The sequence below is a fragment of the Clupea harengus genome, chromosome 18, assembly GCF_900700415.2.
Source record: "Clupea harengus chromosome 18, Ch_v2.0.2, whole genome shotgun sequence".
Lineage (NCBI taxonomy): Eukaryota > Metazoa > Chordata > Actinopteri > Clupeiformes > Clupeidae > Clupea > Clupea harengus.
This window is the reverse complement of record NC_045169.1, coordinates 4,908,525-4,921,465: the sequence shown is the minus strand read 5'-3', so window position 1 is coordinate 4,921,465 and position 12,941 is coordinate 4,908,525. Positions and strand designations below refer to the sequence as shown.

General features: G+C 41.5%; 1 protein-coding gene across 1 annotated transcript in view; it reads right to left on the bottom strand.

Moving 5' to 3' along the window:
- fancc (FA complementation group C) overlaps positions 1–11,422 on the bottom strand; it is a 31,210-nt gene extending 19,788 nt beyond the window's left edge. Inside the window, exons 1-3 of the mRNA XM_031585506.2 lie at positions 11,393–11,422; positions 8,946–9,128; positions 87–174 (exon numbers count right to left, since the gene is read on the bottom strand). Of these exons, the coding sequence (XP_031441366.1) occupies positions 87–174; positions 8,946–9,119 (262 nt within the window). The 5' untranslated portion in view covers positions 9,120–9,128; positions 11,393–11,422. The remainder of the gene's footprint in view (positions 1–86; positions 175–8,945; positions 9,129–11,392) is intronic.
- Positions 11,423–12,941: the final 1,519 nt, after the last annotated feature.

The following is a 12,941-nucleotide window of genomic DNA, read 5'->3' as shown; positions in this document are numbered from 1 at the left end:
AAGCACCGCATCCCCTGCAGAAAGGGTTCCTCTCCTCTGCCAAATGGGGAAACACACCCTTCACGTGGAGCCGTCGGTAAACTCACCATCCGCCGTAACACACCGGATCCAGCAGAGCCTCCCCAGCAACTGGCCGACAAAGGGAAGCCTCGCCAGCGCCTCCGCCGCGGATCTCTGCAACACATCATCGCACCTGGAGTTCATGAACGGCCAGCTCCATCCAAAACAGCATCAACTCAATGAGAAGGGCATTTAATCTCATCACACAATTTAGGCGAACGCACTGTGAGGCAGAGCGGCTTTAATAGGGCTTATTCACAAAATGTCCTCCTCTGTGATTTAAGGTCTGGAGTCCTGACTTCAAACGTATGTGCACGGCACTGAAGTAGCAGACATGCAGAATGACTACACGCTAAAATATGGTATTAATCAATTGATAAACATTATGAAAGTTGGGTTTTAGTACCAGTCTTCATGTGCAAAACACTTGCAGATGGCAAGCGGGTGGCAAACGCGCTACAGGAAAAAAAGATTCAACTTCAAACTCAAAACTGCACTTATTTGCTTCCATGGAGCAAGACTACAATTTGAGGGCGAACACAGCTGGTTTGTAATTTATTTTTGCTATTTTTTTTCTTCTTTTTTTCCTTTTTGTGCTTGTGGTGAGTGGACTCATTTGACCTCTTCTTCTCTGTCAAGAGTGCCACCCACCGTTACTTTTGGTCACCTCTCGGTGGTGCAGTCTTTGTGACGGGGTGCGTGCAGAAACGTTAGGCCCGAGCTTTTTACACTGAGAATGGAGGTAAACGGCCAGCAAAGAGCGCCGTAAAAAAAAAACGAGAGCAGGAGAGAGAGAGTGAGAAAGAGAGAGAGAGAGAGGAAGAGTACGGAAGAGAATCGAGCCCCATTCCGTGTGACAGACCACGAATAAAGACCTTCTTTCAAGGTGAACGCTGTTGGTGGGAAGCCTGATGTTTTCTTTTTTTTCCCTCCCCCTCCTTTTTACACTGAAGCTTCAGAGAAAGCCCTCCGTCCAGCCCCCCCCCCTTCAGACTTGTCCAAATTCGCAACACTTGGGGCATGGATACATTAGGTTAGCGCTGCCTGTCCCTGGGCGGCTATTAGCCCTGGTAACTCAACACTGTTGCCAATGTGTCCTGCTTTTTCCACTGCACAGAACGGCTACTGTTAAGCGGACGGCAGGCTTGGAGCATTTTATCCCGAGGAGATTCAGGCTACAGAATTCTCACCAAATCGTGTGTGCGCATGCACGCACACACACGCACACACACGCAACAACCTAGTGCAAACAGTTCCCAGAGAAAATGTGGGAATGTGATTTCTAAGGAAACCTCTGAGTAATTATTCTTTTTCAGAGATGCAAGGGCCACACTCCAGACCAACTGTGTATGAACAGCAATGAATAAGCAAGACAGAAAATCTACCATACCCATGTAGTTGGAAAAATAAGGCAGGAAGATGTCATTCTTTAGTCAGAATACTAACATTCATTTAACATTTCATTTTCGGACGACAGATGATATGGGGAGACAACTCCCCCTGCTTTGGTTATTGTGGTCCATCCATGTCTCAAACAACTCAGAGACATTTCGTATTATATGAGCAAACTTAAAGCAAAGCATAGCCTACTATGCTCTATGATCCTGGCCTACATGCACTGGAGGTCATAGGATTCCTTAGCCACATTCACAATGCATTCTGTGCAAGCTGTCAAAGTCCTGAAGATGATGAAAAAGTACTAGAACATTCAACACCTCCACCAGGAAATGAGTTGCACAAACTAAAAAAAATAAGTAAATCAATTAACCAATCAACCAACCAATTAACTAATCAATCACTCAACCATGCAGGATAAAGCGTTGTATTCAAAGGGGTTTTCTTTATGGTAGAAATGGCTGCCTGGTAGCATATTTTCAGTCATGGTGTTGTGGTAATGTCTTGACATTGCTGTTTATGGTAGTTTGCAACATATGCGGCAGGTAGATCCTACCTTGAACAAATTAGGAATTCCCCTTTAACTGTTACTCCCCTTTAACTGTTACTCACCAAAAGTAGCCCATTATGAGAGTTTCTGTTTAAAAATACATTGTCAGCTGAAACATAATGCAGCATCTAGGTCTGGCTGGTTGAAAAGTTTTTTCTGCCCATGCTGTTATGAGATATAATAGAGTGCACAGTTAGAACTCCAGGGGCAGTGTCATACAGCGGCTTCACTTGCTGTTTTACCGTGGCCCAGCACATCTGATAACGCCAAGCTGCATGTCAGGTGTGCAAGCTCTCGTGACGAACCTTGGGCACACTGAGATCCACTCTCAATACTCACACACTGAAAGTGATCTGACTCACAGTTTAGTTGTGGACATATATCTGGCCTCAAACTGATATTGCAAGAAATATTATTCATTCATCAACTCTCATTGACTTGTATCCAATTGCATTTCCAGAGGCTATTTCTCTTGTTATGACCACCACTGTTCCACTGCTGTTTGTCAAAGGTTTTTTCCCCCCTCCAGTCCCCCCCCCCCCCCCCCCACACACACACACTTAACTGATTTTTGGCCGACGATATCATATACTTAGACTTCACCAATCCACATGAAACTTTGCATGATTGTAGCCTCACATGGTTGACATGAAAACTAAGGTTTTTGTTCCTGGGTGGGCGTGTCCCTTCGTGCTAACGCCCCCTGAATTGGGGTAGGCTCAAAGCACTTTTTGGGCAATAGCGCGTCAACCGTTTCTTCAAAAAATACAGAATTGTTATGGCAGGCTGGCCTCTAGGAGGTGCGTGACCCTAGCTCTTAATGACTCATTTGTGGAGTAGCGCGACCTAGCGAATAATGTTCAATGCAAAAATATAGCCAAGGTCATGTAGAAGTGCAAAGTCCACACAATTTGATACACTTTGATTCACATTCTTTGGATTATTTGGGCCAGTTTGCACATTGTGCTTGATGCCCGATTATTGCTGCAGTAACTGCAGAGTACTTTCCAACTAGTATTCACGGGGACTTCAGGGAATGAAGAGATTTGGCTTAACCATTACATCTGAAGGTTGGAGTATTTTTCAATTCTTGGGATTTTGCCAATACAGCGGACTGACCCTTAGCAGTTCATATTGGGGTCAGCCTGTATGGCATGTTTGTTTGACTTAACCCTATAATGCCTGTTGTATCATATTTGCTACATGTATTATTGAAACGTCATCATGATCAATACTCTCCTAAAAAACCTGCTGATACAATTTCTGGATTATCCATGCACTGTAGGTAGACTGTAGGCAGTAGTGGGCCTTTGAATGCTGTATCCAAAATGGCTGCCATCATGTAGTAACATGAAGTAAAGTTTTGGGCAGGAAAGTCTTTGGCAATTTTGAAAAAGTGACTAAGAATAAAATGTTTATTGTTATTGTATTTCAATATAGAAATGTACTGTATTGAAGCAACCTGTACCTATACTTTACAACCTATACCAAATATTTCAAACTATTTTACAGTAAAATCTTGTTGAAATGTATGTATAAAATAGGATACAGCAAGTATTTAAGGTAAATATATCAAGTATGAAATATGATACAGCAAGTATAAGTTGTGGTAATTTATCTTTAAATCCTTCCATTCTCTTTGTATTGCAATTCATCATAACTCAGAAAAACAGAATCCCTTCCTGAGGTTTTCCTACAGAAATCATCATACTCATCACATGACCACTGGGGGGCACTGTAATAAGGGGAAAAAAATGTACAAAAGCACAAAAAAAAAGAACCAACCCATAAGAAATACTCCAAAATGTTCCAAATGCAATTAACTATATTTTTGTTTGTCTCTGAAATAAATTAAAAAAGTGAATTGCCATAAAGGCCTGATGTATCAAATATGATACAAAAAACTCATATATGTAAATTATTACATTTTCTGTTTAGTTTTTTTTTGTCAAAAGGCTCAATAAACACTTCAACTTAAAGTGCAGGTGTATATAGCAATCTGTCTTTTTATATATTTTTCAACACAGTTTTTATTCCCTAGTTACACTTCAATTCTTGCTTATTCTCTCACTTAATGTGGCGGTCATATTACACACCACTATGCAGTACGTTCAGTTTAAAGGTGTGTTCGGCAGCCATATTTTGTGTTTCCTTGCCTTGGTAGCCGTCCCTTCATTCACTGTGCATGCCTTCTTTGCTCTTTTTCCTCTTCTGTTGTCTTTGAACTCTGTGCTACTCTTTTCCTTTCTTGAGAAGGTCTAAGCTATGTTGTGCTCTCCCCAGGGACAGCCACCTGTTCCACTGTGATCTGCAGGTCTAGCTGTGAGTTTCACTGCTAAAGAGATACAAGAATAGAGGCCTTCACTTGCGATCTGTGCAGTTCTTCTCTAATCAATCGTAAAATTACAAAATACCATTTTTGTCTGCTTTGTCCCATTTGTTTGGACCTACAGTGCCAGTGTCAACAGATATATGATCATGAGATACGATTTGACTTTTCCAATAACTGAAGTGAAACTAAAAAGACAGGTGTAATGAAAACCTTCTTTTTTTGACACAGATGTAATGGGAAAAAAAAGCTCTATTTTTTTTTCAGCTGCTAATGATCATTGAGCACAATGGAGAAAGAGAGAGAGGAGACAAGGGGCAATGAAACAGCACATGAAAGAAAAGAGAACAATAAGGGTTCAAGGTGATCAGGACACAACAGAGGAGGATAGAAGGATGTAATGGCCGCTGAGGGAACAGACAGAAACTAAAAATGAACCTAACATATAATTCATGGTAGGAAATAATGATGGGGAGATGCAGGTATGAGTTGACTTAGATTGATGAGGACTCAGATGAGGACAGCCAGAGAGAAAGATGGATGAACTCTGCCCCAGGATAAAGAGTAAGGAACATGTTAAAAAGTGGGCAACACCTTTTACCTGACTAGGAAAATGTACTGTTGTCCTTAAGTCCATTCAACCACAATTAACTGCAATCCAACTATGGGACAGATGACTAAAGACGTCAGCAGACATTTATTAGAAGCAAGAAGATTAATGTCCAGATGTAAATCCTCCCTCGTTAAATCCCCATGTACATAAACGCTGTATGACACCAGTTGCCAGTCTTACTGCCTTACTGCATCTTGCGTGCTAAATGCTTACCAAATGGAAAGGATTGGCAGGGAGAGACAGAAAGTGAACCCAGAGGAAGATGTAATGGGGAGCTGAAAGAAAAGAGAGAAAACGTGGATGATGTTCAAGACAACAAGGACAAGATGGAGGAGGAGATGAAGGACGCAACAGCTGCGGAGTAGAAAGATTGGTAAGACGTCAGGGAGAGAGCAAAACTGAACGATGGGGTGGGGAAAGAGAGGGTGGAAAAATGGAGGGAGGTAAGCATGCGATGGCTGCGAGTTCTGAAGACAATGATGAAGAAGAGGAGGAGCGAGGAATGGAAGCTAGGTGAGTGAGGTCACATAAGATATCTTCACATAAGATAGGCAGCACTTTCCTTCGCTGCAGACAGCAATGACTGCAGATTTGCATGGATTTATCTCAAGAAATAATAATTGTATGTCCATTCGAAAATTCAAAAAACACAAGAGAAATATCAGGAAATAACACCAGAAAGACCATAAGGAGGGGAAAAGGGACTAAAGAAAGTCAGGGATGATGTGAGGGATGCCTAGGAAAAAGTCGCTAAATTTAAAAATATAGATATAGATAAAAACATTTATAACAGAGATGTTTTTCCTTCCAAGCACCTGCAACCCACTGATGTGTGTTCCGTTCAAAAGGACTGTGGACTGTGCTACAAAAAAGAATGGTAATCTAATGATCACTGACCACGGATTTACAGCCTGTGTGTGCAGTGCACATATTATTAATCAGGACACAACAGCCTGGGCAGAAAGGAGTTTCAGCCTGTGTGTATACATATTACTAATCAGGACAAACCATCCTGGGCAGAAAGGAGTTTCAGCCTGGAAAGAGAACTGCTGTTTGTGTGAAGTGACAGGGAGGAGAAGCAAGAGTGCAGGTCACTAGGATGAGACACTGAAGCAATGAAGACGTTCTGGAGAAATCTGCAGACATTTTCTGCAGCCATGTTGAGACAGGGTTCCTAATAGTGATAATAACTCATTCTGTTTAGGATCATGTTCTTCATCTCTAACTGTATGAGGCCATACAGACATACATGTAACTTTAAATTGCTAAATACCCGTCCTTTACCTTTAAATTATGCGATCCACAAGTTAATGTTTAATGAATGCCATTGAAAGCACAGTTAGGGTAATCAAATTCTGTTTAGGCAGATTACCCAACATGTTTTCCTATCCTACAAATGTTTTAGGCCACCCAAGGAATCAGTGTTTCACTTTGATTTATCAAAGCATAAAGTGTTTATTCGAGCATACAAAAACATTACACAACATTAAAACAAGCACAAATAAAGACTAATACAATAAAAAACGAGCAAGAACGTCTTTTTAAAACAAGCCAACGGGTTGTGTGGCCTCCCTCTGAATGCAAAACTAAAGCTGTTCCTGTTGGTCTAGCGTGGAGTAATTCTTTCAAGTAGACATGTGGTAAATTCTTCCACATCCATTTTTCTCTCACTCTCTCCCTCTCTCTCTCTCTTTCTACTTGGCTGATTTTTGTTCCTCTCCCCATCCAAGTGATCCCACACAGCTTCAATTATGTTGAGGTCGGCGCTCTGAGGTGGCCAGTCTAATACTGTAAATGCCCCATGCCTCTGAGGTCTTCTGCTCCGAGTAGGTTGTGAATGCATTTGTGGAGTGTTTGAGGTTGCTGTGCTTGCCGTTACTGCCAATCCGTTTTTCTAAATGATAATCTGTGTACATTACAAAATCTGTATTTTTCAATACTGGTCACTATGGCACACGTAAGGACTAAAACCCTCTACCCTACCAAAATGGTTGAAACGTCACCCCAGACTATAACAGCAATCTTCTACCTATCTCACAAGGCAGTAGTACTTTGAAGCATGTGAAGAATATCTTGTTACCTTTTGTTGTTGTATAGCATTTTAGAATCAAATACAACATTTCTACATAGTTTGCATATAGTATGACTGAGGGATGGGCGCCACAGTAACTTGTCTACTTAGCACCCACACAGCCTCCCCCAAGGCCTAGAGGGCAAACACTACACCTGATGGTGCACAGTAAGACACACATGTGTCAGCCAGGCATACAGAAGACTTGTTAAAGACGACGCCATGGTTTGTTCACATCGGGGGTTGTTCTTCTCTCTAAAGCTTGAAACAAACCTATACGACCCTGATCTTACTATGAGCCTCCTTCTTTCTTCATACTTTCTACTCTTTATCTGGGCCTGTGTTCACCTGATAACAACCCTTCTGTACAGGTAGCTCTTCCTGCCTAGCTTCAGTACAGTGCGAGACATGTTCAGAGCCTTCTTCACTGTAGCTTCACTGTAGCTACCATGGGAAGATGCTAATGTCTTGAGCTGCTGACACTCCAAATTGAACACACGAGTAGCCTTTGAAATCAGATGATTCCTTCTCAACCAACAATCCCTCCACCTTCATCCTTTTATTGCTTTGTCTGCATCATTCATAGGATTGTTTACTGATTCGAATTCCTGATTCGAATTCCAGTGGTATGTATTCCATGCAATACAAGCAAATAAACTGTGCAATAGAAGGAAAGGAAATCCTTCTAACAGAAGAAACCTTGATCAGAACCTGGCACAGATTTCACGGTTTCAATAAAAGAACACTTACCTGCCTTTTTTGGTACACAACAAAAAGTTTGTTTGAATACCATATGGTATGAACTGATATGGTATGAACATGAGTATTCTGTGTTTCAGGACTTCACTTTTTAATTCAGCCTCTAAAATGATCTTGGAGCATGACATCACCCCGTCAACCTTAACTTTAAGATTTAGAGAGTATTGAAGTATGTGTCACTTATGCAAAGAGTTTCTTTGCTCTTCAATTATAAACAATCCACTAGCACTGCTTTAAAGTGAACTTAATTTACCTCAGATATGACCATGTTTGTAAAACAAATGCCAATGGGGCCCGGCACCCTACAAAATGAACTGTTGGAAGATGGAAACAGTCCAATCAAAGACTGAGCTTGATCAAAAATCATTTGGTCATTTCTCAACCCCACTCCACCCCACATATACATGTCATGATTTGAATAACAATCAACTGTAATGACTAAATTCAGATTGCTCTGTTCAACAGGTCTTTTTACATTAAAGGTCAGTGTGAGGCTCTTCAACAGGTCTCTGTACATTAAAGGTCAGTGTGAGACTCTTCAACAGGTCTCTTTACATTAAAGGTCAGTGTGAGGCTAAGTGTTCAACAGGTCTCTTTACATTAAAGGTAAGTGTGAGACTCTTCAACAGGTCTCTGTACATTAAAGGTCAGTGTGAGGCTCTTCAACAGGTCTCTGTACATTAAAGGTCAGTGTGAGACTCTTCAACAGGTCTCTGTACATTAAAGGTCAGTGTGAGGCTCTTCAACAGGTCTCTGTACATTAAAGGTCAGTGTGAGACTCTTCAACAGGTCTCTTTACATTAAAGGTCAGTGTGAGGCTAAGTGTTCAACAGGTCTCTGTACATTAAAGGTCAGTGTGAGGCTCTTCAACAGGTCTCTGTACATTAAAGGTCAGTGTGAGGCTCTTCAACAGGTCTCTGTACATTAAAGGTCAGTGTGAGGCTAAGTGTTCAACAGGTCTCTGTACATTAAAGGTCAGTGTGAGGCTAAGTGTTCAACAGGTCTCTGTACATTAAAGGTCAGTGTGAGGCTAAGTGTTCAACAGGTCTCTGTACATTAAAGGTCAGTGTGAGGCTCTTCAACAGGTCTCTGTACATTAAAGGTCAGTGTGAGGCTCTTCAACAGGTCTCTTTACATTAAAGGTCAGTGTGAGGCTAAGTGAAAGTACCGCTAGCTGCAGCGCTCCAAGGACCTCCTGCAGAAAGTCCCTCAGCTTCTCCAGGTGTCTACAGGCATCTAGCTGGGCTGAGGGGGTGGTGGCCTCGCCCCATTCAGACACTTTGCCCATCCAGAACTGGACTCGGGGCTTCGAGAGGGGCTCCAGCCTGTCACATGATGCCATCCGTTCAACCTATAGCAAAGGACACAGGACAGAGGAACATGCAGTTAGGCTAACGCGTGAGAAAGACCCACCGAACTACGAACACTAGCTCATGTTACCAATACGTTCCCATCTCGTCTAATTATCATAAAGATGCAGAGTTCTCAACACTGTTTCCCATGAAGCCCCTTCGTGTGCAGCGACTAATAACAACAACGGATATTGATGTAAAAGGGAAAGAAATGCTGGGATGTCGTCATAAGTCATCTCGCAGCGAACCCTCTCGCAAGGAGTCCATCTCCCGAAACTAAACAGCGAGTCCGGCAAGAAGAGCCCAACAATGAATTGTGCGGAGACTCCAAAGTGACAGGGGCCATAATCAAAGAAATTGCTCTTGGCCCAAGCAGGCCTCTAAATTTGTCATCGCCCCGCATTTTTATTAGAGGCACTGTAAAACAGAAGCAGGCCATTTGTGTAGAGCGATGCAGGCAGGCACTGCAGCAACGCCGGCCTGGACCTCACGCTGAACTGCTGGCAACCCTGGTGACGTACAGCCCCAAAGTATTCCCGACAATTTAACAGCCCTGGAGAGGGTGATGATGGCATTGAACAACAAACTACCCCCCACATCTGATTTTGGGGGGTTGGGGGGGGGTGGTTATCCTACCGGGAAGCAAATGGTTTTCTTCCATCTCCACCTAATGAATGACAGTCAGTCAGGGCCCCCCCACCAAAACCCAGCTGAGGACAGACATGAGGGCTCAGGAGTGGGAGTCGAGGGCTAATTGCTCTTCTGCCTCTAATGACATGTCTGTGAGCAACACAACAGGCCTGTGTTTTTTATAATCACCTCGTAATGCGCCAAGTTGTTTAATGTCTTGCCATGTCCCCTACTGGAACAACGCTGTGGGTCATGCGGTGTAAATCTATAATTACCGTAAGCTTGTCTGTCTTTCTTTATTTATCTTTAACCAAGCTAAATGATTACCAAATGCACATTATTAGCCATTAAAAGGTGGAAGTTAGGTTAAGGTTGCTTGTGTACAGAACTCGGCAGACGAGGTTCAAGGACTGGGCTTGGACGATTAAAACAATTCAGTCTCTTATGGCTACTATTTGGGATTCTTAAAGACAGCCATAAAGAAATAGTTTAAGCATAACAGTAGCATAAGCAAACGCAGGCTATATTAAACATAACAGAATGATGAATAACCTAGCGACGTAACCCTAGAAAACTTCTTCTCTTCTTTCAGACAATCTTTGAAATACACAACTACAGGCTTCGGGTTTCAGGAACATAGCTCGAACAGGATTTTTAAAGCCGTCTGTTGTGAGTCCATTATTGTTCTGTCACAAAGTCATTCTGAATAGAATGGATCCGTTTCACAGTTTGACAGTTTTCACAGTGGCCAGTTTCACAATTTAGCCTTATTTGGCAAAGATGGTCTAAAAGCAATGCAAACAACTGACACAAGATTTAAAAAAAGATAACTATATGTTAAATATGGAATAATACATATCTAAGAATGCCTGGCAGGTATTGCCTGTGCATATAAGCCTACTCTAAATAATTGTATGTGTAAATTGATGAAAGGCATAATTCCATCACTGCCTTTCTTAATGCAATTCATCACCCACAGCAGTAACAGCATTAGGCCTACATTATAGGTATAGATAGGACGTTATGGCGAACTCATACATTTTAGACACTGCCCAAATCATTTTCATGGTCACGGTGAATGTCTAAATCTAAATGGCATATTTTGTCAATTGGGTTATCATTTGTTGTACCACAAGAGACCACATACATCGACCAGTAGGTGTCGACACTGAATTTTGTGATGATCACTTAGTTTCTTGCCTAATCTTAGGCTGTGGCAAATGAATAATGACTGCTAGAATTTAACAGGAAGGATTCCGACAGCCACCGTAAACTGTTCGAAAAGGGCTAAAGATGTTATGTTTCAGGTCATTAAGTTTCTTCATTTAGCTAGGGGCAGACAGTCCCGTTGTGTTTCTCTGTCAGTCCAGCACAGGTTAGCATTCTGTAGCTAACGGCCAGCTAACTGAGTTGGTAGCACAGCCAGGCAACACAGTGCAACTTTAGCTGTTGAGCTAAGTTTAGTCTACTTTAGCTGGCAGGCTAGGCATGTTTTCAAAGTTGTATGATCCCGAAAAAAAACGTACCATTGTAAGCAATATGACATCGAAATATTTTCTACCTAATCGTGAACACAACTCACACTGTACCATTACTTCAGTTCAGACTCTTTCATAACACAATGAAACACTAACTGCTATGGGCGATTTCAACAGTGAAATTTTCCCTCACCACACGGAAGACGGATGTTGTTTTACTCTCTCAGCTCTCTGTTGGTTGTGATCACAGTGGGAGGAGCAGGAGTAGGTTGCGTGCCTCTTTCCATTACTGTCTTTGGGGCTCAGCCTACATTCAACTAGTTTAGAGCAAATAAAAAAAATCCACAGGTTTGTTACATTAAGTTACAAAAATATAGACTCTTGATCTGATATATAGACACTGATTGTTGATGTGGCCTAGTCTACGTCAAAGAAATTGTATAAGCCTGAAAAATATTATCTTAAAAGAGAGGAAAATGCCTCGATATAGTTATGTCCATCAGTCACACAAGTGGTGGAGAATCACTTGAAATCTCTCTCTCTCTGAACATGGCATTGCCTTTTATCATATAGTCTACCCATAAGCAACAAGAGTATACCTGCATCTGACACCAACCAAGATAAACAAATCTGGTTAATTTACAGAGGGTCTGTATGTATTTGTTTGTTACTTGTTTCCTCAGGTTTCCCCCTGTTGTTATAAAGTCTCTTTTCAGTCATTGTAGAAGTGATCATATAACTGAATTAATTGATAAGGGTGTGAGACCATGCTTCATATTGCGATGTTCCATACTGCAATAGCAAGCATTATAAAATAACAAAGACAATCATTGTTAAGCGGGAATTAGTAAGTAAAGTCTGGGATGATTGCAGAGGTGTTTTATGCAAGTCATTTATTGTAGAATTCTTTTGAAGATCATATGGCATCCTTAACCCACAGCTAGGTGTGTGTGGAGCATGTAAATTATGTCCAATGCTGAATGCTGTCCAATGCTGTCCGATGATTCTAATGGTCAACATTTAGGCCCTAAAACAAAAGATCACAGCTTACTCCAATTGTTGCTGCTACTGCTGTTCTTGTCAGTGGCTGTCTCAGGAACGTCTGCATGTGTTTCAGTGTTCCCGTGTTTCATTGCACTTTTCTGTGGAGTTTGCGTTTGCCAAAAGCACTACTCATCCCCTGGTTAATTTATTGTTTATTTCATGTAAATTCTAAAATGTCGAAAGTTAAAAATCATCTACAAACCAAAACTGGACCACACAGGGTTTCCATGTTTTTCAGTAATCTAAACGAAATATTTCCAGTGGTACACAAGACTGAGAGTTTAGTTATTTTGTGCATTGATAATAAGCTGTCAGTCAGTGGCCTCCGAATGACCTCGCTGGAAAACTACTATTCATCTGGCACAAGAGCTTACCACAGACCTTTCATTGCATGTGCATGGGTCCATGAGTCACACACAAGCTTGCATGAAATTTTCTTCACAAGCACTTAGAGTTCACTCTAGTGAGGAGCTGTGCGATAAAAACTGAAGATCCCTAATTATTATCTCTTGAGATAATCTGATAACTGTTAGAACTCCTCTTATTCATAAAGATCTAGAGCTATAACCCATTTTTAAATGTCAGTAGAATTGTAGTCTGATTTTTAATATTTTTTTGTGAAAGGACCAGGGGGCATTATATTACAAAAGAAATTATATT